Genomic DNA, 27227 nt, shown 5'->3' with positions numbered 1-27227 from the left:
TAAACCGGTTGTGTTTTAGTTTTAAATAAAAATCATCTTCAAATCCGAACATTGAGTTCCATCATCATCCTTCAGGAGCGCATATTGCTGGGAAAAATATTTACCAAGTGTTATCTCCTATGGAAGCACTGGCCAGTGCTCTCATTAGTGCCCAGATTTCTGCAGCAAACTGAATGGAAAGAGGAATGGAGCGATCCATCCACTGGATCTATACGCAGTATCTCAAGACACCAAAAAGGTGAGTGGATTCACACTGAGTATATACCTTTGGAAACGAACTACTGCACTTAGATGCCTGCGCTTCTCATTTCTCTCCCTATCATCCCCTCTGGTTTCATAAATACTGAAAGATGCGAATGTTGCATTCATTCCAAGGCTACTTCCTAAAGAGTCAGACCAGAGCTTCAATTATTTTCATGTGAACATGGAAACACGAGAAGCAATGGGATGAAACTGAAAGGGAGAAGGTGCAGGTTAGATATTAGATAAAACTTTTTGGAAGTGAGGGTGATCAATGAGTGGAACAGGCTGCCACAAGAGGAAGTCTTCAAACAGAGGCTGGATAGACATCTGTCTGAGATGGTTTGGTGAATCCTGCATTGAGCAGGGGGTTGGACCAGATGACCCAGGAGGTCCCTTCCAACTCTAACATTCTATGATTCTATGACTTGTTAACCTAGTATGTAGAGAAGTGTGTGGTCTAATTGAACTCCTTACATCCGTAGGCAACTGGTATATATTGACTATTAAAGATGACTATTCAAGATACACAAACAATAATTCCAACTGTCCAATCTTTTTCTCCCCGGCATCATCTGTATTGCACACTCAATTAATATAGGGAATCTTAAAGGCCCCATACACAAAAGATCGAATTTGGCCAAATATGCTGAGATTGGCAGATCGTCAAATGTGTATTGGGCCTCTTGACCTTCCCTCATAGATTATGTCAAATGGCTGATCTTTTTCTTCTCAAGGCAGATAAGTGGAGGCCAGATTAATCTAGTAGTGGCTATTCTGCTCTCCTCCTAGAGAACACATGAATGCTGGGCTGGTTAGGTGAGATTGGACGACCTTTATGGGCACCTTAACACTTTTCAAGCTGTTCATGCATTGTCAGTACGGATAACGGCACAACAATAAGTTCTACAAAAAACGCCCTAGATTTCTTTTTCTCCTGGGGAACATGCATTTACTAAAACAAATATTTCATGAAAGTTGTCAATGAAGGGTGCAGGTTTTATATTCCCTCAATGGGTCTTAATAGCTTTTACAATAACAAGGAAGAGAAGATACCTTCCACTCCAGAGGAATAGTCACAAGATTCTCCCAAAACAGGGTATGGACAGCTGAGCTGAAATGATTGTAAGTTGAACGTTGAAGTGCTATAAACTTTGGTTGACTGGGACATTTCTTCAAAAGAACATTCGGTGTGAGTTTGAGTCTTTATACTATGCAAGGACCTCGTCTCATTGCCCAAGCCATGGGCAGAGTGTCTTCTTCTCACAAAGAGACAGTCAGGGCTCATTGACCTACTATTACCACTTTCAGTGTCCACAGTAATCGTGGCACCTGCTGTGTGCGCCAATGACCATATTCTAGGTTTTTCAGCATTCTCACAACTTACTATGTGTTCACTGTATCCTTGGAAGCTTTTTTTCTCCACCATTAGTCCTAAAAAGTCTTCGGTATTATCTTTATTACATAGATTGGTATCTGCATTGCAATTTTGAGTCAAAATGCTTTCACCGGTCCCTGAAGCATATAAGCTGGATCTGGCCAGATCATGATGACAGGCCATAGTCTTGTCTTCACTCTGTAGGCTGTTAGTCTCTTCCTCAGAGTCATCCAGATCAGTTTGCTTCAGCTCCTTGTCACTTTTACACATTTTGTCCTCTGAAAGATAAAGGAGTATAAGAACAAAACCAAAATATAAAAAACAAAATTATCTAATGAAGTTACTGTATTGACCTATCTATTGGTTAAAGAACACCTTTTACTTGGTCAAAAGTGGCCAGGTTTTATTCTTATTTTATTCCCGCTCCTCACTTGAGTATTCTGTTTTTTCTTTTTTTAAATTCATCTAATGATTCCAGAGATATGGTCCTTTTATTTTGTGTTAATTTTTATGGCCAATATTAAGGGGGCATAGCTTACAAGATCCTCTGGGGTATGTCTTTAGGCTGCTCTGCTTAATTACCCCATTAACCATGCCATTTTACTGTAATGTACTGCTGCCTTTAAAGAAGCACTCCTCCCATCAAAGTTTTTATCCTCTTAATATATTGCAGTTATCATATTATATGGCAGTGTGTACTTACAATCGCTCATTTTGCCTTTCTACCTAGCTAATTCTTGAATGGAATTGAAGGTGAAATAGAATGGAAAGAGCTGCAGTACAAAGTACAACTTCTCATGATAAAGGGGATGTGGCTAGAGATGAGCAATTTGATTTGTGCTGTCCTTCCTGGTCCTGTGACCAATCACGTTCTTTGTAGCAGCTGGTATTCACTTTTTTACCCATCATCCTCTAGAGCTCCATTGAAGCCATTGTCACCTGTAAAAAACAGAAAATAATAAACAAAAATATTCACCTTACGCCTATTCCAATGAAGCCCATGTGGAATGGGCGTAAGGTGTGTATAAATTTGTTTTTTATTTTTATTTCAAATAAAGGAAGCCTGTGTCATTTATTTCAGTTAAAGGACATTATTCTGGCTGTGTGTTTATTTCAAAACTTACTATGGGGTTAGTAATGGGAGGCATCTTATAGGCGCCTCTCCATTTCTAACTTGTGGGCTTGATGTCAGCGGTCATAAAACAACTGACATCAACCTCACAAATATTACCCCACTTGCCACCGCCACATAGCAAGTGAGAAGAGTCGGAGAAAGCGCCAGAACTTTTTACCACAGGTCACAGCTAATTGCTCACTCTCTCATCTGACAGCGTGGGAACCGCAGCTCTCTGACTGGTGGTATTAAGCTTACCGCGAATCAGAGGCAGTGTTTGCCATGTTGTCAGCGTGGCAAACAACTGATGTTCAGGCCCCCCATTCATCTGATTGGAGTGCGGATTTGGGTACTGTTCTGGTACCTGAACTGAACTTTTTTTTAAATGTTTGGCCGAACCCAAACATCTAGGGCAGGGCTTCAGAAATGATCATCTGCTATGAATGCCGGCCATGGATAGTTAGTGCGAGAGGTGTCCAGGATGCCGAGCAGAAGTGAAGATCTGCTGTCACGAAGAATTGGCCTGGATGCCGGAACAAGGCAGCATGATTTGAATTGCTCATCTCTAGATGTAGCACTTGCAAGATCTCCATGGCCAAAATGCTAAAAGGAAATAGCTTTGGATTTTAGATCTTTACCAACATCACACTAATGGCCTACCTTAAGGATAGGTTGCCAATATACTGTAACAGTCATTGAGAGCCCCTTTAATGCAACAGGTATTGCTATATTGTACCTATTTGTAGATGTTTAGCTTACCTGGACTGTCACCTCCTGGACTGTAATCGTCTACATCACTTTTTGCTTCTTTACCTTCATCTCCAGGCTTATTTTTGGGCGACCAGGTCATCTTATTTTCCTTTTTTAACCTTCTTCTGGCATTGGCAAACCAAGTTGAGACTTGTGTGAGCGTCATCTTTGTAATAATCGCCAACATAATTTTTTCACCTTTCGTTGGGTAGGGATTTTTCCTATGCTCATATAACCAGGTCTTAAGGGTGCTTGTGGTCTCTCTGGTTGCATTTTTCCGTCTTGTCGAGACAGTAAAATCCAGTGTTCCAAACCTTTCAACAGATCAATATTTAAGGAAACTGTATCAAATGTATTCTCATTGAACCGACATACAGAATTCCTTTTTCTGTAAAAGTATTTCAAGCAGAGCGCTCGCTAAACAAGTTTGCCACAAAAAAGTAAAACTTTCTTTTGACTGATTAATCCTAATTTCCTTCAACATTATTTACAAACGAAAAAAACACTGAAAAGCACAGTAAAGATACTTTATTGCTCTCACTCATCTGATGCAGGTGCCATTCCAGTGATGTTGGCGGTAGCACTCCCGGGGCTCACGGGAGTTATGTCACGCGAGCCCTGCTGCCAATCAGCTACCACATCACTCTCACTTAGTTCGGACATAACTGACATATCTGCAGCTACATATGCTTCAGTTACCAGATCACGGGCACACAGGTTTGCAATATTATAGCAGTACAGCAGAGCTGTGAGAGTTGCAGCTGCTAATGTGTTTGTAAAGAGACAAAGTTCAGTTCTGCTGTTCTGTGTTAGTCACTTGTCTCCCACTCATAACTTTCCCTTCCATTAAAAATAAGCTCTGGAGGCAGATTCTCAGGAAGATCTTTGTCTGAACCATAGCCTGGAGTCGATATAGGAAAAACTTGTATTTCTCTAGAATAAGACCTCAGATTTCAGATATTAATGTATTATTTTATTCAACTTTCTATGGCCAACGTGCCCATATAGACTGCATAGAAGGGTCGATCCTATTGACAGATTTTCTTTAATTTGGTATTTCAATAGATCGGAGTATTACGTGAACAAAAAGAAACAAATATATTTTTAGTGGTGGAAAAGGTGGTGATTCCAATTTTTACATTTTCTTTTTATCTATTTTTTTAAATGTTTTATTTTATTTATAGCCCCCTTGAGGGACTTGAACCTGCATTCATCTGATCACTTATACTATATACTGCAATAACAGAGTATTGCAGTATTTAGAGAAATAGCTTAGTTACTCACTGATAACGGTGTTTCTCGGAACCCATGACAACACGGAGAGAGGGGGTCCGCCCATCAAGGACAGGAACCTACTGATAAAAAGGCGGCACCTCTCCTCCGTCCCCAGTTGGTTACAGAGCATCAGAGGGTCTCCCGGTTAGTTAACAATAAAAGTATATACATAACGTTATAATATTGCATATTATGGAGAAGCCCCATGTCTAACAAAAAACACTCTACACACATTAAACCGTTCTAACCGCACACGTGAAGGGGGGGAATAAGCGGGTGCTGTCATGGGTTCCAAGAAACACCGTTATCGGTGAGTGACTAAGCTATTCTCTCTCACCCATGACAGCACCACGGAGAGAATTTCAGAGATTGGTAGCTTAGGGAGGGACCACCGCCTGAAGGACCCTTCTCCCGAAGGTCAGGTCAGACGTAGAGGCTAGATCTAGGCAATAGTGCTTGAAAAAGGTAGAAGGTGTTGACCAGGTGGCCACCTTACAGATCTGCTCTATTGATACCTCTGATCTTTCTGCCCATGAGGCCGCCATTGCTCTTGTAGAGTGGGCTTTTAAACCTTCCAGGATGGTATTCCCACTGGATGAGTACGCCAGGGCAATCGCATCCCTTATCCACCTTGCTAAGGTACTCTTGGATGCCTTGAGCCCCTTCTGAGGTCCCTGGAAACACGCAAAGAGAGACCCTTCCTTCCTACATCCCTTGGTGGCCTCTAGGTACTGAACTAGGCACCTCTTCACATCTAGAGTGTGAAATTTTTCCTCTCCCCTATTCCTAGGATTTTGGGCAGAAGGAAGGACTACCTCTTGTGACCTATGAAAGTGTGTTGACACCTTAGGTAGGTATGCTGGGTCAGGTCTTAATATGACTCCAGGATTTTAGTGAATGGGGGTATCGCTGACAAGGCTTGAATGTCACTCACTCTGCGAGCGGATGTTAGGGCCACTAACAGCATCGTTTTTAATGATAAGGTTTTCAGGGGAGCTGACTGAATGGGCTCGAATAGGGGTCCTGTTAGGGCAGACAATACTAGGTTTAGATCCCATCATGGTACCTTCTGGGTGGTTATTGGTCTAGACCTGGCTGCGGCCCTCATAAATCGTGTTACCCAAGGGTCGCCTGCCACATCCTGATTATAAAGGGCGCCTAGTGCCGCTACCTGTACCTTCAGTGTATTAGTCGCCAGCCCCTGTTCTAACCCCTTTAGCAGGAATTCAAGAATTTTATCAATTTGTATTCCATCCTGAACCCTTGCCCCGGAGCTGGATAGAAATTTCCTTCAAGTTCTACCATGGGCCCTGGTTGTGATCGGTTTCCTACTTTTTTGTAGCGTGGAAACCAGATTTTCTGAGAACCCTTTCCCCCTTAGCAGTGCCTTTTCAAATTCCATGCTGTTAAATGGAGGTTCACTGCTCGAGGGTGTAGCACGGGACCATGAGACAGAAGGCTGGGGAGATCTGTTAGAACCCAGGGGTCGGTTACTGACATCATTCTTAGCCTTGAAAACCAAGTTCTTTTTGGCCAAAAGGGGGCTATCAATATCATTCGTGCCCTGTCTTCTCTGACTTTCCTTATTACTGCCGGGATGAGAATGGGCGGCGGGAAGGCATACATTAGGCCCTGTGTCCACGGAAGCATAAACGCATCCAGGGTCCGAGGATTCCCCTTGGGATCTAGGGAACAAAATGCTTCCACTTTTTTGTTTTGTGGTCGGCAAACAAATCTATGTCCGGGGTCCCCTACATTTTTACGATCTTCCGAAAAATGGACTGTTTTAGAACCCACTCCCCTTGATGTAGCTGGGTACGACTTAGAAAGTCTGTTGTCTGGTTCTCTGCTCCCCGTATGTGTAGTGCCGATAGGGATAGTAGGTTATCCTCGGCTAGCGTGAATATTTCGGAGGATGTGTTCATTAGTGTTCTGGACTTGGTTCCCCCCTGGTGATTTATGTAGGCCACCGTCACTCGATTGTCCGAGAATATGCGGACATTATGGCCTCTTAATACTGGTAAAAAGTGTTTTAGGGCGTAGCCTACTGCCAGCAGTTCTTTTTGGTTTGAGGAGGCTTTTAGTTCCTGACCTCCCCATTCCCCCTGAGCCACCCTGCTGCTCATGTGTGCTCCCCATCCCGCGGGACTGGCATCTGTGGTGATTATGTGTGTGATTTTTATCACCCAGGGAATCCCTTTGGACAGGTTGTCTCTGTTCCCCCACCAAGCTAGGGAAAGAATAGTTTCTGAGTTTAGTGTAACATAGCCTTCCAAGTGACCTCCTGATACTGACTGGTTGCTCAACACATCCCATTGGAGATCTCTCGTGTGTATCTGCGCCCACTGGACCGCCGGCAAGCATGCAGAGAGGGACCCTAACAGAGACATTGCTTTTCTTAGTGTCATGGAAGGGTTCTGCGTTGCTCTTGCTATCATGTGAGCGATCCTCTCCTTTTTGTGGTCTGGCAGGTAACACTCCTGGGTGTTTGAATTTAGTGTCAGGCCTAGGAAATCCTGGACTTTCCTGGGCTCCAGCTTTGATTTTTTTAGGTTTAGGAGCCATCTGAGGTTTCTTAGAGTGCCCATCACTCTGTCCCTCTGTTCCCTGCATCTTTGGGCTGAGTTGCTCGCTATTAAAAAGTTGTCCAGATATGGGACTATTAGAACATCTTGTTCTCTTAGGTGAGCAATCATCTCTGCCACTAGTTTCGCGAAGACTCGCGGGGCTACCGAGATCCCAAATGGCAGGGCCCTGTACTGGAATTCCCTTATTTCGCTTGCTATAGAGACCGCCAGTCAGAGGTATTGTCTGGAGTCTTTGTGGATGGGGACATGATAGTAGGCATCGCTGAGGTCTAATACCACCATAAAGCAATGTGGAAAGAGAATTTTGATGGTCGACTTGATCGACTCCATTTTGAATTTTTTGTTTTTGACGTAATCGTTCAGTCTTTTTAAATTTATAATTGTCCGGAAGGTACTGTCCGGTTTGGTTATTAGGAAGAGAGGCGAGTAGAATCCTCTGCCTTTCTCCCGCGTGGGAACCTCCTGGAGGACCTTTTTGTTCAACAGGCTTAGGACCTCTTTTTCGAGGGCTTCTTGTTCTTTTTTTGATGATCTTAATGGGGTCACTATATATTTTTGAGGTGGGAGAGAGAGAAAGTTTATCCTTAACCCTGATCTTATCAGATTTAGCAACCAAGGGTTGTTCGATATTTTCTTCCAGGCTGGAAGAAAAAAGCTGTGCCTCCCTCCCACCCTGGGCAAACAGTCACTTGGAGGGCTTTTTGTCCCGGGACGAATTACCAAAGAAGAATCCCCTGTCCCTCCTTCTGTCGTCCCATTTTTGTTCTCTCGGGGGTCTCCTCTGAAAGAATTTTTTGTTACAAAAGGACCGTTTAAAGCCTGTGGGGCCTATCGGGCCTACATTTGGGAATCCTTTCTTTTTGTCCCCCGCCTTTTCGATGATGTCATCCAAAGTCTCTTCAAACAGGAATTTCCCTTCACAAGGGATGGCGCATAATTCCATTTTAGTTTGTAAATCTCCAGGCCAACATTTTAGCCACAGCGTTGTTCTGGCTGCGTTTGACAGGGCTGCCGTTTTGGATGACAACCTTACCGAATCAGCCGAAGAGTCAGCTAAGAAGGCCTTTGCACCCCTTATCATAGGAATGGATTCTAGGATCTTTTCCCTGGGTGTACCTTCCCTTAGCTGCTTCTCTAGTCGGTCTACCCACACCATGAGGGCTCTGGAGGTACAGGTTGCCGCTACTGCTGGCCTAATATTTCCTCCTGCTGATTCCCAGGTGTCCTTGAGTAGGGTATCCGCCTTTTTGTCTAATGGGTCCTTCAGAGTACCCATATCCTTAAAGGGGAGTGCAAATTTCTTTCAAGCCTTGGCGACCGCCACATCTAGCTTGGGGGCTTTATCCCAGGACGTGGATGCTTCCTCATCAAATGGGTATTTCCTTTTAAGAGAGGGAACCGTGGAGTTCTTCCTATCTTGTCTCTCCCATTCTTTATGAGGCCCTGCACGTTCTCATTTAATGGAAACACTCTCCGTCTCTTTTGGCCCAGTCCCCCGAACATTATGTCCTGGACTGATCTATCGGGCCGGGGATCTTCCACCCCCATGGTGGACCTTACTGCCTTTACTAATGCATCAACCTCATCCAGGGGGAAACAATGGCAACCCTCTGTTTCCTCATCAAAGGATGACGAGTCGGTGTTTGAAGTATGGGAGGTAACTTCCCCTGATGTTGAGATCTCCGACTGGGATTCTATTACAGTGTCCCTCTTTCTTCCCTTTCCTTTCCGTTTTATGGATGAAAGGGCATTCTGAAACTCCGAACGGATTACTGCTCTTAGATTTGAGGCGTAATCCGGGGTTTCGTCACAGAGAACTTCCTGTATGCAGGAGTCGCAGTTTTTTATCCCAGGAAGCTGGTAACGGGCTTTTACAGGTGGGGCATTCCCTGTTCTTTGTTTTGTCCCTAATAAGGGAAAGAAGTCTATTATAATGGGGAACATTCACGTAGATCACTTACCCCCTATGCGCGGTTGCAGGTACCGGTTCTGGAGGTGGATTCAAATCCCTCACTGGGCGATCCACGGCAGGTGACTTGCTCCTTGCAGTCGATTTGCTCCGCTGCGTGGAGTGACTACTGGACCGGCTCTCACGCCCGTCCTTATCTTTTTGCCAGCGATGGTGGTGTTGCCTATGTTGCTGCTGCTGCTGTTTAGGCTGCTGTATTGGCTGCTGCTCGTGCTGGTCGCTGTCCTCCATGTTCACAGGACGCTTCCAGCAAGGAGCAGCTCCAGCGTTCCCCTTTTAAATTTCCTGGCGATGACGTCACCTGCTTCTCTCAGCCTGCACCGCTGTGCCCCAGGGAGCGTGCACCGCGCATGCGCTGACCGCGGGGACCCAGAAGTCGTCGCTTCATTTCCGGGGCAGCGCCATCTTGGTACACCTCTGTACCACGGCGCTGCCCACGCGTGCCGGCATCTCCCAGCCCCATTCTCCTCTCTGGAGCGGCAGCTCGGTCCTCCCCCGCCCGCTCACCCTGAACAGCCCATCAGCTGCAGCGGTGGCGGCTTCAGGAACCGACCCCGCCGCGACAGGGGCCTCCCCGCTGCCAGACTGCGAACGGGGCAGCCCTGGACTCCTCTTCCATCTCCGGTAAGCTGCTGCTGCTGCTTTTAGTTCCACGGGTCACCCGTCAAGGACAGGAACCCAACTGGGGGCGGAGGAGAGGTGCCGCTTTTTTATCTGTAGGTTCCTGTCCTTGATGGGCGGACCCCCTCTCTCCATGGTGCTGTCATGGGTGAGAGAGAAATTGAGGTTTCCTAAGAAGCTCAGCCTGTGACTGAGCTACACCTATGAAGCTCAGCCTGTGACTGAGCTTCACAGGTGTAACAAGATGGCAGCAATGGGATCCTTTAACTAGTACCCTGGCCATGGTAACCTTTTAGCATTCTAAGATTGCATTGAGGGCATCTGCTGGGGGCCAGTAGGTGTGAGCACCGACAACTGGTCTTTTAAACACCACTGGAAGAGACTGATAGCATTTACACCAGCAGCAATCGGAGCTCATCTCTGGTCGCTGCTGTTAGACACAGATATCGGCCATTGGAGCTCAGCTCCTGAGCCCTCCCAACACGTAGACACCCCAACAATGATGTACAATTACATTGTGTTAAGGGGTTAAAGGTATTGTTCAATGGAAACAATTTTAATGTTAGGGGATCACTTTTATTTTGTTTTGATAATCCAGCTATTGAAACTCCCACTAATCGCCAACATTGGGTGATTTTATCCCCATCAGAATGTGTTAGCGGTGCGCACACTCGACTGCTGCTCCTTCCTTTCTCTTTGGGACTTCTGTAGCTCTGAATTCGGCTTTCTCTGGCAGAAAGCACACAGCCATGTAATCCCCATAGGCAAATACTAGCAAGTAATATGGGTTGTACAAAAGCTCAATGACTTAAACTGTGGTGCCATAATAGAGGACACGTGATGTTATTACGAAGTGGAAGTGAAGATCAATGAGCCAGAGAGCCCTCTATAATGCCGATCCTCCTTTTGGAAATTTATTTAAAAAACTAGCTGAAGAGCCCGGCGTTGCCTGGGCATGGTAACTAACTGTGGGTCCCGCTCTCTACCTTAACAGCCCTGCTCTCCACCCACCATCACGCTCTCTCCTTCCGTAGTCCCGCTCTCCACTGTCCCACTCTCTCCCTCTGCAGCCCCGCTCTTCATGCGCCACCCCATTCTATCTCTCCACAGCCTCGCTCTTCATCTAGCCCATACAGCCTTGCTCTCGATGCACTGTGCCACTCTATCCCTCCGCAGCCCTGCTCTCCATCCGTGTCCTGCTCTCCCCTTCACATCCCCGCTCTCTCCCTTCACAGCCCCGATCTCCATCCACGTTCCGTTCTCACCCTCACAGCTCCGCTCTCCACCTGCATCCTGCACTTTCCCTCTGCAACCCTGCTCTCCAACTGCCAGTGGGTGGGGCTATGTTGAGTGGGCATGGCTTGATACATACACACCCATGCATACACTCAGCTTTATATATATAGATTGACAATTTTGTGTTACCGTTTTCCTTCTCAAATGCCTGCGTCTCCACAAAGTCAGCACTGATTGGACAGTATAAGAGTATGTAGGGATATGCCCCCAACTGGTAACACCCACTTGTCAATTTTGCCATCGGGTTTTGTAAGAAAAAAAACAGAGGTATGGCACAATGGAGAGTTACAAAGATAAATTCTCCAGAATTGTTATTTCAAGGGGAATACAATCATCTGCTAAAACTAACCTGTCTGGGGAGCTGACAAAACTTACTTAGGTTTATATAAAGGTAACATGTCACAAGAAGAAAAATTATTAAACTGCAGGTTCTTGCATTCTGAACCTGCTTGGCGCCGGCACTTAGACCCATGCTACCTGGAGGAAATTAACTTGATTCTTTCTGGCAGCGCTTGGCTACGAGTCATTGGGGCGGCGCCAGCATAGGTTCAGTTACCGCTCTGTGTATAATGAGCGGCGGCTTTAACCACACCCCCGGAAATGACGGACAGCCGGCCTTAGTGCTAAGCTGCTGTCAGTCAGTACGGGGGCATGGCCACAGTCGTCGCTCACTATATATACAGAGCGGTGACAGAACCCGCACCGGTGCCACCCCCATGACTAAAACCCAAATGCTACTGGGGTAATAAAGTTGATTTCCTCCCGGCAGCGGGGCTCTCAGTAGGGGCACCGGGCAGGTTCAGAATGCCATTAACCTGCAACTTAACCCCATATCTGAGGGTTAATAGTGTCATTTCGCTTGAAAGGTTCCTTTTACAGGGGTTGTCCAAAACTTTACATTGATGGCCGATACTTAGGATAGCTCATGAATATCTGTTTAGTGTCCATGCGACACCTGGCATCTATGCCAATCAGCTGATCCTGATACCAGCCGCAAGCGGAATTGCCCAGTTTCACAGCACACCTCTAACAACTGTATAGTTACCATCTGCTCATCTGCCCCCTATCGGTTTGAAAAGGCAGCAGATATGCGTTACCCGGCCGTGAACACTATGCAGTTGGCAGAGCTGTGTTGTGCAGCTCTGTAACTCAGCACTTCCGCCTACCACTGGCACCAGGAACAACTGATCCACGGGGGCGCCAGATATCGCAAACCCTCCATTCAGATAGTGCTGAGCTATCCTAAGCATAGGCCATCATTATAAATGTCCAGGACAAACCCTTTAGGTAAATTCTTCTCTTTAAAGGGCTATTCCTATTTCCAAGATCCTATCCCAATATGTAGTAGGTGTAATAATAACAATATTAGCAAATACCTCCAATTAGAAATGTAGTATAGCTCTTCTGATTCTCTGTGTCTCTTTCCTCATGTGCAGATTGTCATGATCTCAGTGCAGGTTTTTGAGCTGCACTTCAGGGGTTAATGTCTGGAGCTCAGTGCAGGTTTTGACCTGCACACCTGGGGTTAATGATTGTGGCCTCTCTTTGGTTCTGGGAGAGCTTCTTAAACCCCTGGGAAGCTCCAATCCCTGTCAGTTATACTTTTGCCTTTGGCCGAGTGTGGTGACCTCTGTGTGCCTGTGCCTGTTTGTTGCTATAGCTTGTTTATATGATTCTGACCCGGTTCTGTTCCCCGTTGTGAGTTTGCCTGTTGATTCTGTACTGCGCTACCCTCTCTGTGTATGACTCGTTGCCTGTGATCTGACTACAATCTGCTCTCGCCCCTCTTGTACTTTGCAGCTATCTCTGTGTATGACTCATTGGCTATGTCCTGACTATCCTCCCTGTCTATGCCCCTTGGGAACTTTGTCTCGCAGTTACCCTGCTAGGAGTTCTCTTGCAGCTCCTAGCGCTCTGGAGTTTAGGCCTCGCCCCCAGCAGTCACGTGCTTCAGGTCCTGCTGTTCTGAAGTACGTAGCTACTCGGCTGCTGCCCGCTCCACAGGTATCTTTGAGCACAGTTCGCTTTACTCAAGACACGCGCACTGGCTCAATGAGCAAGTTCAGTGCGGTGTTCCTGACATAGATATTGGAGGACCTTAGGTATCCATGGTTATGACCACTGATAGAGTGACAGCTCATTAGTGATGGTTGTAACCATGGATACCCAAGGTCTTGCAATGCCCTGCACATGGGGCAAGTGACAGCAAATCAGAAGAACTAGACTCCATTTCTAATTGGAGGTATTTGCTAATATTATTATTACTACAACACCTACTACATACTGGGATAGGATCTTGAAGATGGGAATACCCCTTTAATTCTCATGGAATAACAATTTCAAAGATTTTTTATTACAGTTCTGTTCCTTTGTTATTCCTCCTTGTAAAGTATATGTAAATTGACAACTGGGCATTGTCCTTTCTATTCTCGTAAAGATTTGTCCTAGTCTGATGCTGTAAGCGCTGATTGGATGGCGTCACAATGTGACAAGGCGAATGGAAACTACCAGTTGTCAATTTTTTTTAGACCTTTCCGGGAGGCATAACTGAGGGACAGAACAAGGCGGCACTGCAAAAGGGATCTATAAAACGATGATATACTAAGACAGACATGTCAGAAGAGCAGACGTAGCAGGCAGTAGTTTGGTAACGTCTGTCTTCCTGACATTTTATGGTAATGCCCAGATGCCCAGCAGCAGAATCTCATCACAGGAGCGCGCGCCCTGCACCATTACTGGGGGCCGCAGTGTCTTCTGGGAGGTCTGCTGCAGCGCCTGGTATTGCTATGGATTATGATGAAGGTTTTACTAGTCGGCTTTCTGGTTCGTCTTTATTCCTCTTGATTCATTATTTCCAGACACATATTTATTAAGCAGAGCTCCGGCAGATAAAGGTGAATTTTTGGAAAAGTTTTGATTTAGAAGAAGCATCTGCGGTGTTAGTGCACCATCTAGTGGACACTTCAGGGTACGACACAGTGGTTGTAGAACTAGTTCACATAAGTCCATGTGCGCGGAGTCTCACATGTATGCAGTTATATACGGCTCCTACTCAGGACAATCTTACCACACATCAACCATTTTCTAAAATGTTTTTGAAACTTTGTCCTGATATCTAAAGGCCGTCAGTTGTGGTGTTATAAGAGAAAAATGTTGTTTATTAGACACCGGAGAGCAGTGGCATTTAATAATGGCCATATATTATCCATGCTCCTTTATATGTAATGTTTAGTAGATTTGTAGCTGTAAATTTCAGAAAGACATTTTGCATTTAGTAAAAAAAAATTGGTGAATAAATAAATGTTGTGTTTCTTGTGATTTTAAAGTGGGAAATTTATAATGTTAGATAGATAATAGATAGATAGATAGATAGATAATAGAGAGATAGATAGATGATAGATAGATAGATAGATAGATAGATAGATAATAGATAGATAGATGATAGATATACAGATAGATAAATAGATAGATAGATAATAGATAGATAGATGATAGATAGATAATAGTGAGATAGATAGATGATAGAGAGATAGATAGATAGATAGATGATAGATAGACAGATATATAATAGATAGATAGATAGATAATAGATAGATAGATGATTGATAGATAGATCGATAGATAGATAATAGATAGATAGATAGATAGATGATAGATAGATGATAGATAATAGATAGATAGATGATAGATAGATAGATAGATAGATGATAGATAGATAATAGATAGGTGGATGATAGATAGATAGATAGGGTCTGGCTTAGTTGGTGAGATTACAGACATTTCCTCTGGATGTAGTGATAGTCCCTGGATATGGTGGGGTTTGATGTCGGCTGCAGCATCACAGACAGAACATTAGCTATTCTTATTGATCAAAGAGCACGTTACCTGTCGTACTGGTACTGCCCCAAGGAGTGATCATAGGGATAATAGGCAGCGGGCTGAGCGATGCCCGGATGGAGCGAGCCGGAGCCGTCCTTCATGTCATACTGGGAGGTCTGCAATATATGGACACCGAAAGAATTAGCCATAACATTACTGATGCTTATGGGGCCGAGTGCTGGAAGTCAAGACGGTCTAACAGCAATGTGCTCCTACTATATATATATATATCTCCATTCACATGTATAGGAATAATCTGCAGCAATTTCAGCTGAAATAAAGAAATGAAAACATATCCTAAGTGATTCATATAGAAAACAGAACGTAGGTTACAGAAAGAATAAATGAAGATATAAATGTGTGTGTTCACATACATAGATGTATACAGCTGTACACACATGTTTAATATGCAAATCTATTATCTATCATCTATTATCTGTCTATCTATCTATCTATTATCTATCAATCTATCAATCTAATCTATCTATCATCTATCTATATTTTATCTATCTATCATCTATTATCTATCTATCTATCTATCTATCTATCTCTCTCTCTATTATCTATCTATCTATCTATCATCTATTATCTATCTATCTATCATCTATCTCTCTATCTATTATCTCTCTATCTACTGTATCTATCTATTTATATCTATCATCTATCTATCTATTTGTTATCTATCTTTCTCTCAATACTGCAACTAATGATTTCATGTACATTACTTACCAGAGTAGAGTATAAGGCTGTTGGGTCGGAGCTGCAGGGTAGGTAACTCGTGTAGCCGGGGCTGGCGGTGGTATACTGAGGGTTATACACGCCGAGAGCTGCACTCAGATCACTCCTTGTGCTGACCAGCAGCCTGTTCTCATAAGAGGGGCAGCAGATGGTTGGGGTCTGGGCAGCAGAGACCTCAGGCAGAGATCTGGAGACTGACACTGAGTCATAACACATTGTGCCTGGATTTGTAGTAACCAAAAACTGCAAATAAACCATAATATAATAGATATAAATGGAAGATAATAGAGTGTATTAAGCAATAGAAAAAGGCAAAATTCAATTAAAGTCCACAGGCAATAACACATGCCAGATGTTACTGGAAAGTCTTAGAGTGATCAGACTTATTAACTCCTAGTAACAGTTCTCTTTTAAGCTAAGTAAAAAAAAAAAAAAAATGTTATTTATATAACTTTAAAAAAATGAAATAAAAAATATAACTTTAAATCTAAAAAAAATAAAAAATATAACTTTAAATCTAAAAAAAATATAACTAAATCTCAAAAAAATAATTAAAAAAATAAATATAACTTTAAATCTAAAAAAAAATAAAAAATATAGCTAAATCTAAAAAAATAATAATTAAAAAAATAAATAAATATCACTTTAAATCTAAAAAAAAGCCAGTATTTGCAATTTCCATTCTTGTTTATTCAGAGCGGCCGGGCAATGCTGTCACTTACCTGAGAGTTGCCGTTATATGGATATCCAAACTGAGAAAATGACATCTCTGCTCCTGATTTTTTTATTACCATAGATAATCGTTTACCCGCAGATGAGTCGTAACCGAAGGCGGAATCAGATGCCCGTCTCGAGCCCCGGCTTTTTACTTAATTATATATGATTGCACTTAACGGCATCTTCAGCTTGCAGGACAATGCCAGGACGAGGTTAGGCTTCCTGTCAGAATAATAAGTCAGGAGAGATGGCTTTAGCACACAAGAGTTAAAAAAATGAAAAAAAAAAAAAGAAGATGAATAAATCTTGCTAGATCTGATGACGGCTTGTTGTATTATTTGCTTATCTGTAGTTCTTTAGCATTCATCCATGGAAGAGGAGGAAAAATGACGTCACGGTAATCCCAAAGCCCAGGACAGGATAGGATCCCAATCATATTCAGCATCTTTCAAGATACAGTGGAAAATTGTTTCATGTTGATTTAACCTATCGAAGCCCAAAAGAAACAACGTTTGGACGACGTTACTAAGACGCCCCGTGTCTACGTTCCGAATCGCCATCTTCCTTTTTAGCGATTGGGTCAAAGAACTTGAACGATTTGTCAAAGAAATCATTTCAAAATGTCAAAAACGTTCTTCATCCCAACGTGGTTTTAATCCTCAGTGTAAAATTCAAACATCTAGATTTGACGATTACATATTTAATACCGGGGGGTTGTGTGCGCCCAAGGTGCGGATGGAAACATTTCACTTGACGCATTGGACTTGGCATTTTTTCGGATCTTCATTAGTGACGGTTCCGTATTCGGTCAAATTAATTTGTCCTAGGAATGGTGGCTTGTCTGGAAACAATGCTACTATATTGCTTTATTCTCTCATGAAATATTCATCTATGTTCATTTAAAAAAAAAAAAAAAAAGCCGAAGCACATTGAGAAATCCAAACACACTGCCAACCTACTTCTCTACGAAGACTACAGAACACAACATCTAAAAAAAGTTACATCTGGATAGAACCAAAATAATCATAAAAATTTCAGCACATATGTAATTCTTTCTTATATAGAAATGTATTTTACCCCCTAAAATACTCATTTAGCCATAAAACAAAAATGATATCACAAGCTAGAGAGAAATAAACTAATTTGGCTGATGATGACCTCTTGGTGCACCGTACAGAGCTGGCAGTAGTTTTCTACTACAGTAGTATCGGATTCGAATTTGGTTAGATCGGTTAGAGATCTTTTAGATCAGGGTTCCCAACTCCAGTCCTCAAGGCCCACCAACAGGCCATGTTTTCAGGATTTCCTTAGTATTGCCCAGGTGATAATTGCATCAACTGTAGAATACAAGGGAAATCCTGAAGACATGACCTGTTGGTGGGCCTTGAGGACTGGAGTTGGGGAACCCTAGGCTAGATCAATATTATCTGATTACAGAACGATCTGTAGAATCTCAAATTTGAAACAGATCTCCTGAAATTTGAGGTTCCGTGATACAATTTGAAAAATTAAAACTTTCCTGGCACCATTTCCCTCCCTGCTGAAGCGTCGTTGAGCGGGATAATATTGGTCTGCGAGGCAGCGCTGGCTTCCCAATAATGCCCCACAGGGGTGTTTACCATCTACATTGCTGTACCTTGTACCATATGATCATCGGTAGATAAGAAAATCATCAGTTCACCCTTGGAAATTTGTCCAAACAGTCCGTGATCACGCTACTGCACAGCCTCCATGGGACATGATGAGAAGAAAAACGATCCACCTTCTAATATGATATTCTTAATAAAATATCCTTTTAATATAAATCCTTAAAGTACACACACTAGGAGCATGAATGTGTATGAGGGTATGGGGAGAATATCTTAAAAAAAATAATTGCATTTCTAATACAAGTCAAGTTCTCATACTCAGGCCAAATGTAAGAATACGGCTTGTTTCGAAACGTGTTTTTTTATGTTGTTCTCTCCCTATCCCCATACACATTCATAGAATAATAGAATCATAGAGTCATTGTGTCCAACCTCCTGCTCAATGCAGAATTCACTAAACCATCTCTGACAGATGTCTGTCCAGCATCAGTTTGGAGATTTCTATTGAAGTAGAGCTCACCACCTCTCGTGGCCGCCTGTTCTACTTAGTGATCACCCTCACTATAAAATCAAAGTTCATATTCTTGGTGTGTATGTTAAGGATATACACTCACTGGCCACTTTATTAGGTACACCATGCTAGTAAGGGGTTGGACCCCCTTTTGCCTTCAGAACTGCCTCAATTCTTCGTGGCAGAGATTCAACAAGGTGCTGGAAGCATTCCTCAGAGATTTTGGACCATATTGACATGATGGCATCACACAGTTGGCGCAGATTTGTCGGCTGCACATCCCTGATGCGAATCTCCCGTTCCACCACATCCCAAAGATGCTCTATTGGATTGAGATCTGGTGACTGAGGAGGCCATTTGAGTACAGTAAACTCATTGTCATGTTCAAGAAACCAATCTGAGATGATTCGAGCTTTATGACATGGCGCATTATCCTGCTGAAAGTAGCCATCAGATGTTGGGTACATTGTGGTCATAAAGGGATGGACATGGTCAGCAACAATACTCAGGTAGGCTGTGGCGTTGCAACGATGCTCAATTGGTACCAAGGGGCCCAAAGAGTGCCCAGAAAAAATTCCCCACACCATGACACCACCACCACCAGCCTGAACCGTTGATACAAGGCAGGATGGATCCATGCTTTCATGTTGTTTACGCCAAATTCTGACCCTACCATCCGAATGTCGCAGCAGAAATCGAGACTCATCAGACCAGGCAACGTTTTTCCAATCTTCTACTGTCCAATTTCGATGAGCTTGTGCAAATTGTAGCCTCAGTTTCCTGTTCTTAGCTGAGAGGAGTGGTACCCAGTGTGGTCTTCTGCTGCTGTAGCCCATCTGCCTCAAAGTTCGACGCACTGTGCGTTCAGAGATGCTCTTCTGCCTACCTTGGTTGTAACGGGTGGCAATTTGAGTCACTGTTGCATTTCTATCAGCTCGAACCAGTCTGCCCATTCTCCTCTGACCTCTAGCATCAACATGGCATTTCCGGCCACAGAACTGCCGCTCACTGGATTTTTTTTCTTTTTCGGACCATTCTCTGTAAACCCTAGAGATGGTTGTGCGTGAAAATCCCAGTAGATCAGCAGTTTCTGAAATTCTCAGACCAGCCCTTCTGGCACCAACAATCATGCCACGTTCAAAGGCACTCAAATCACCTTTCTTCCCCATACTGATGCTCGGTTTGAACTGCAGGAGATTGTCTTGACCATGTCTACATGCCTAAATGCACTGAGTTGCCGCCATGTGATTGGCTGATTAGAAATTAAGTCTTAACACACAGTTGGACAGGTGTACCTAATAAAGTGGCCAGTGAGTGTATATTAAAAAGAAAATATGATCTACGGGAATTTATTCTCAGGTTAAATTCAAAGTTAGATGGCCAAATAAATTGGAACGGGATCGGAACGTAGTGCACGGACTGTCCGGCAGCTCTCCTGACCCGAGCGTGACAGCTGCATAGGAAATACATGAAGCCGTCACGATCAGGTCTTGAGAACTGCTTGAGTTCAGATCTTGTTCCGATTTATTTGCACCCTAAAGGGAACACAAGATCAGAATGAGCAAAACCCCCAAAAAAATTATTCTAAAGACCTTAACTATCCAGGATCTAAAGAGGTTAATTTTAAATGTTGGCATCTCTATAGAGAAAAGATTGATTGCTTTCATATTTAGCTATTGTAGATGCAATAAAAATGTAAGTTTCCAAGAAGAACACATTTCTAGAATACCTGTAGAACATTTAGGAGGACAATGACACTTTATGTGGACACAACGACGTCTCGATTAATTAATTAGGGAAAAGTTATCTGCTTCCCCTATAAAAACAGAAAAGTTGCCCTACCTGACATTTTGCTTGGATTTTGACAAGTCAGTTGTGGAGTGATTGATGACTGCCAAGAGACCAATCTGCCTAATACCACTGCTGGGTAATTGCCTCAATTAAGTAATGAAAATGTCCTTGTTTTACGTACTGTACAGAATAAAGGAGCGCTGTGCCGTGAGCGCGATAGAAATCTACTACTTTGTAAGCATTTTGTCGCTGCTTTCCCCAGTTTGTTTTTGTTTCTATAGTTCACTTTTAATTTTCAGTTACCATAGTTTTATGCTGAAAAGACAAAACCCAGCCTAAAAAATAAAAAGAGCAAATACCCTACAGTAAGTGAATAATAAATAGTAATAGTACATGTAAATATGTACGCGGTTGATAAATAATAATGAGTGGACCAGGCGGCCACGAGAGGTGGTGAGTCCTCCTTCTCCTTCAAGCCTCTGGCTGGACAGACATCTGTCTGGGATGGTTTAGTGTATCCTGCATTGAGCGGGGGGGTTGGACACGATGACTCTGGAGGTCTTTTCTAACTCTAGCATTCTAGGATTATAGATGTAAACAAGGTGTACCCAATCAGGATGGACCATAACCCTTGAAGTTCACCCTAGAGCTCTGTCCCCTTCTATTTTGAGGTCTGCTGACACTAAGAACTGCAAGAGTTGGGTACCATCCCAATTGTGGTTCACCTTGTTGCGGTGCGATAGCTTTTACGCTCTTTTGTTAAAATTGTGTCAGCTAAGTCCCTTATCTTATTTATTTACATGCACTATTACTATTTATTATTTACTTTCTGCAGAGTATTTGCTCCTTTTGCTTTTATTCTAGGTTTTGTCAGTTACAGTGTGAATGCACACCTACACATTGCACTTCTATCAGCATGTCCTCGGGCTCATTTCTTTGGTTTTGCTTTAATTGTAAGATGAAATTAACATGGGTAGAGTATACCTGATAAGTAGAATAACTACTGTATGAATTTTTCTATTTGTTTAATGTTATGAGGACATAGAGTTTTTTTTAGGAGACAGCGTAATCTCTCTAAATACTTTGCAAAAAAGCAAAAATTCTCAAAAACTTGGGTTTCCTGTTCATTTTTTTGCTTCAAAAGTTCAGCAAAAAGACTCAATTTGCACATACTCTTAATTGGATTACATTGAACTTCTAGACAAAATTTGTAAGAGGAAAGCCACATACCATGTGTCAGTTATGGTTTCTTCTAATTTTGCAGAGTTTCTGACCTTAATGCGGGTTTCAATTTGGTCAGAATTGTGGGCGTTTACTTTTTCCTCTCTATGAGGCTGCCTTTTTATGATTGGACAGTATTGTAGAGGGATAAAAGTTCACACCCACAGAGCTGAGCAAAATGAAACACACAGTTCAAAAATTAAAAAATTAATGCATTAGGAGCCAGTAATTTTGATACCCTGCACTTCTACAATGGATTGGAGAAAAAAAAAGATAAAAATAAATGTTATGTACATTCCAGCTACCATGTGCAGGAATGTAGAGTTTATAAGGCTAAAAGGTGAAAGATTTTCTTTTACATGTCTTATTTAAATTGTGGCTGTTTTTTTCTTCATATTATGATATTTAGGAAAACAATTTTCGCAATTTTGGAATTTTCACATGGGTCACCAGGTATTTTTTTTTAGACCCATAAATCTTGGTCTTTCAGGAAGAGTTTTCAGCAGTCTCCATAACAGCAGAGGCAGAAATAAAATGACAGGTAACACATGTATACACAGCTGATAATGGCAAGCAAAAGCTTTAAAAGAAAAGAAACCATAGCTCAATGTTCAACTCTACGGTCGTCTCTGATGCTGCCTGTCCAGTAATCCATGCCTGTCACATCTTTGGCCTGGTTTTCACTTTAGGCTAAAGCTTCTGGCCACAAGCATGCCCTGGAATTTACTGAGCAGGTCCTTCCTAATGAACATCAGTTTTAATGAATCAGGGCAATAGTTTTAAGACTAAAACTCCTACATTAATTTACATCCCTTAAAGGGAATATGTCACCGGAATTTGCAGGCCTATGTAAATGGCCTGGGTCCGGTCCGATGGGCGGCGTTTCTTTGTTTCTCAACCGCGGGCAAAGCCGAAAATCATTACTGCGCATGTGCTGGTATGCTATGTCCTGGAAGTATTTCACTGTGTTCCGGGACATAGTTTACCGGCGCATGCTCAGTTGGGCAAAGCATACTGCGCGTGCGTGAAGCAAGTTTGCTTTGCGCATGCGTGAACGATGGAGAATACTAGAGAAGAGCGCGGACGGGAGCCACGGATGGGGTGGAGAAGGAAGAAACACTGCCCATCGGACCCGGACCCAGGCCATTTACATAGGCCTGCAACTTCCGGTGACAGATTCCCTTTAAAAAAATCCAGATCTGAGACATTTAGTATCTATTCACAAGACAGATGATAAGTGAATGATTGTTTGGCTGAATTCCTCAACACTACAGTTGTATTTTGAGAAGAAAACAAACAGATTTGGATCCCAATGTGGGGCCCAGAAGTGGGATCTCAAGCATTCAGATATTTATCACCAAATCCAATAGCTAAAGGCTGTAAACCACACTCAATTTTTACTCTGAAATTAAAAACCTGTTAGCAGGATTGTGCTCAACATTCTTCAGGCAATGTCACATTGGCTTTGTTAAACAGATTAAAATGATACCTTACTTGATGAAATTCGTCTTGTGGTTGTTTTTTAATCTGTATTTTCAGTTTTGAGTTAATGATTTGCTTGTGCAATTGGGCGGCCTGTATGGGGTGGGTCTTCATGTGGTGCTCTGCTTAGGCATTCATCTATATGGCTTCTGAGAGGTCACTGCCCCCTATTTTACATAACAAATATTATATATTAACCCCTTCACTACCGATGACGGAATAGTACGTAATCGGTAGTGATGCCCACTTTTAGGTGGGCTCCGGCGGTGAGCCCACCTCAAAGCCATGACATGTCAGCTGTTATTAACAGCTGACATGTGCCCGCAATAGCTGCGAGTGGAATCGTCGTCCGTCCACACCTATTAACTAGTTAAATCCCGCTGTCAAAGCTGACAGTGGGCATTTAACTGGAGCTTCCGGCCGCCGGGCCGGAAATGACCTCATCGCCGACCCAGTCACGTGATCGGGGGTCGGCATCGTGCTGCCTAGACAACCAGAGGTCTCAGAGACCTCTATGGTTGTTCCAGGCAGATGGCTTTCAGCGCCACCCGGTGGTCGGCGCTGAAAGCACAGGAGTAAATTTGCTACATATGGGCGATCTGCTCATCGCCCATATGTAGCAGAGCCGATCGAGTATTGCATGCTTCAAGCTATTGAAGCATGCCAAAAGTAAAAAAAATGTTTAAAAATAAAAAAATTAAAAAAAGTTCAATCACCCCCCTTTCGCCCCAATCAAAATTAAAATAAAAAAACCCACATACACATATTAGGTATTGCTGCATTCAGAATCGCCCGATCAATAAAAAAAAGCATCAACCCGATCGCTAAACGGCGTAGCAAGAAAAAAATTAAAAACGCCAGAATTATGTTTTTTTGGTCGCCGTGACATTGCATTAAAATGCAATAACGGGAGATCAAAAGAGTATCTGCACAAAAGTGGTATTATTAAAAACGTCAGTCCAGCATGCAAAAAATAAGCCCTCCCCTGACCCCAGATCACAAAAAATGGAGACGCTACGGGTCTCGGAAAATTACGCAATTTTTTTTTCTTTAGCAAAATTTTGAATTTTTTTCACCACTTAGATAAAAGAGAACATAGACATGTTTGGTGTCTATGAACTCATAATGACCTGGAGAATCATAAAGGCAGCATCTAGAGAACCTAGCAAAAAAGCCAAGCAAAAAACAAGTGTGTGATTGTACTTTTTTTTTGCAATTTCACCGCACTTGGAATTTTTTTTCCCATTTTCGAGTACACGACATGATAAAACCAATGGTGTTGTTTAAAAGTACAACTCGTCCCACAAAAAATAAGCCCTCACGTGGCCATATTGATGGAAAAATAAAAAAAGTTATGGTTCTGGAAAGAAGGGGAGCGAAAAACGAAAATGAAAAATTGAAAAAAGCTCCGGGAGTGAAGGGGTTAAAAAAATTGTCTCAAAATGGAGCAGGGCATGCCTGCCCAGTAGCAGCTATCGGCGACCCAATAGCTGCTATTGCACAGGAGCCAGCGTCCCCATCTTACTAGAGAAAAAAATTGCCTCCTCCAAGATGGCGCCGCCGTCACTTGTGCAGTAGCAGCTGTTGGCGATTTTTGCATAAAAAATTCTTCCAGTGCTTTGAGATTCCTGGGTGGTCTTGTATGCACTGCTATTTTGAGGACTAGCCACAGATTTTCAATGATGTTCAGATTGGGACAGTTAGCGCTATTGTAAAACCTTCAGCCTTTTGTGGATTTTATCTAGTGTGTAGGATCATAATCCATTTGTAGAAGCCATCCACTCTTTAAATTCAACTTTTTTACAGAATTTGTTGAAATTTCATTGAGTTCATTCTTCCCTTTTACCGTGAAATGTTCCCTGTGCCACTGGCTGCAACACAACCCCAAACAGTGATTTATACAACCCCATACTTATTGGTTGGTGATATGTTCTTTTCCTGTTCTGTGCCCGTTTTTCTTCACACATACCTTTGATCATTGTGGACAAAAAGTTCTATTTTAACTGCATCGGTCTACAGGATTTGTTTCCAAAATGCATCAGGCTTGTTTAGGTATTCTTTGCAAACTTCTGATGCTGAATTTTATGGTGAAGACGAAGGAGAGGTTTTCTTCTGATGACTCTTCCATGAAGGCCATATTTGTGCAGGTGTCTCTGAACAGTAGAACAATGTGCCACAACTCTAGAGTCTGCTAAATCTTGAGTGTTTTTTGCAGTCAAGAGGGGGTTAATGTCTCATTGAAATTTTGCTTGACCTCCATTGTTCCTGTTAACTGCCTGCTCTTAAAGCAAACTGGTCATCAGGATTTTGCTAAGTAAACCACAGGCATTATCAGGTTGGCGCTGTTACACTGATTCAAATGATATCTGGGTTGAAGAAAACCGTTTTGTGGTTCTTGTTTAATCTGTCTATGTAGTTTTAATTTAATGAGATGCTTATGCTCTAGGGCGGACCTGTGGGCGGGTCTTTTTTTGGTGCTCTAGCCTCATCATCATCATTTTGGCTCAAATCACATGTCACTGAACCTTTAGGGTATGTGCACATGATCAGTAAATGCTGCTGGTTGGACGCTGCGTACTTGCACAGTGTCCAACCTGTAGTGTCCAGGTGTTACAGCATAGTGGAGGGGATTTCAATGAATCCCATGGCCACTATGCATCCACAGATGCCCGCGGCTCACCTGTGGATAAGGACATGCGGACCGGCTTTCCAGACTGCAGCATGTCTATATATCTTGCGGAGTCGCCAGCCTCTGCAAGATAAATTTCACCCTTACAATGTATTGAATGTGGTGAATCCACATGTGTTCATTGAACCATGCAGATTCACTAGCGTTCAATAGCTGGCAGTGCTTTGGATGCAGCTGACTTGTGCTGTGTCCAAAGCGCTGCCAATTTCTGAGCGTGAGCACATACCCTTACTGACCTGCCTCCTGGCGCAGTTAATTTTGGTGTCTTAAAAAAAAAAAAAAAAACTCCAGCAAAATGCTGCCGGTAAATGCTGATAGATTATACTGCGCAAGAGCAGATTAAGAGCACTGCTTTTAGATAGATGCTACTGAGCATGCGTCGCCGTCTGTGCCTTTTTTTTAGCAAAAAAAAAAATTGTCTCCAGCAAAATGGTGGCAGCGCATGTGCAGTAGCATCTATCAGCAGCCGCCATTTTGCTGGAGTTAATTTTTTTTAAAGACCAAAGCATTAACTTCACAAGCGCAGCATTTAAGATAGAAGGCAGGTCACTGAAGGTTCAGTGACCTGTTATTTAAGTCAGAATGATGACGATGAGGTTAGAGCACCAAAAAACACTCGCCCACAGGTGATTTTGGGAAGTAGAAGGAGCCACAGCAACTCAGCCACAAAGTGGTGACTGTGCAACGTTTACAGAGTGGGGTTCACCGAGTGCTGAGAAACAGCTGACTCCATAACTGCAGAGTCCAGATCTCATCATATCATGGGTTTTTATTTTAGCTGCATGGATGCCTTATATGATGTAGCACAATGCTAAGTGACGGATGGACTGGTGTAAAGCTGCCACCACTGGACTTTGGAGGAGTAGAAATTTGTCCTGTAGAGCAATGGATCACACTTCTCTATCTGGCATCTGATGGATGAGTCTGGATTTGGTGAATGCTTTGAGAACATTACTCGCCTGACTGCTTTGTGCCAGCTGTACAGTTTGGTGGAGGAGGGATAATGTTTTTGGGATGGTTTTCAGAGATTGACCTTGTCCCTCTTGGTTCCAGTGAAAGGAAATTTTTAAGGCTTCGGGATACAAAACAATTTACAAAATTGTAGCTTCCAACGATGAAGGAACAGTTTGGGAGAGGCCTTTTCTGTTCTAACATGATTGTGCACCTATGCACAAAGCAAGGTACGTAAAGACGTGTTTGAAGGAGTTTGTTATGCAAGAACATGACCAACTGCACAGAGTCTTGATCTCAACCGCATCCAACACCTTTGGGATGAACTAGAATGGAAATCACAAGCCAGGTCCTCTTGTCCAACATCACTGTCTGACCTCACAAATGTTCTATATGAGTGGGCAAAATTTCCCACAGACACCTTCAAA

General features: G+C 43.0%; 1 protein-coding gene across 1 annotated transcript in view; it reads right to left on the bottom strand.

Moving 5' to 3' along the window:
* IRX6 (iroquois homeobox 6) overlaps positions 1–16762 on the bottom strand; it is a 53650-nt gene extending 36888 nt beyond the window's left edge. The window contains exons 1-5 of the mRNA XM_073581509.1: positions 16571–16762; positions 15840–16091; positions 15117–15226; positions 3492–3796; positions 1297–1896 (exon numbers count right to left, since the gene is read on the bottom strand). Of these exons, the coding sequence (XP_073437610.1) occupies positions 1297–1896; positions 3492–3796; positions 15117–15226; positions 15840–16091; positions 16571–16642 (1339 nt within the window). The 5' untranslated portion in view covers positions 16643–16762. The remainder of the gene's footprint in view (positions 1–1296; positions 1897–3491; positions 3797–15116; positions 15227–15839; positions 16092–16570) is intronic.
* Positions 16763–27227: the final 10465 nt, after the last annotated feature.

This window comes from Dendrobates tinctorius, unplaced genomic scaffold (assembly GCF_039654945.1).
Source record: "Dendrobates tinctorius isolate UK_male_01 unplaced genomic scaffold, ASM3965494v1 ptg000009l, whole genome shotgun sequence".
Taxonomy (NCBI): domain Eukaryota; kingdom Metazoa; phylum Chordata; class Amphibia; order Anura; family Dendrobatidae; genus Dendrobates; species Dendrobates tinctorius.
Note: the sequence above shows the minus strand (reverse complement) of the source record. Positions and strands in the feature narration are given on the sequence as shown.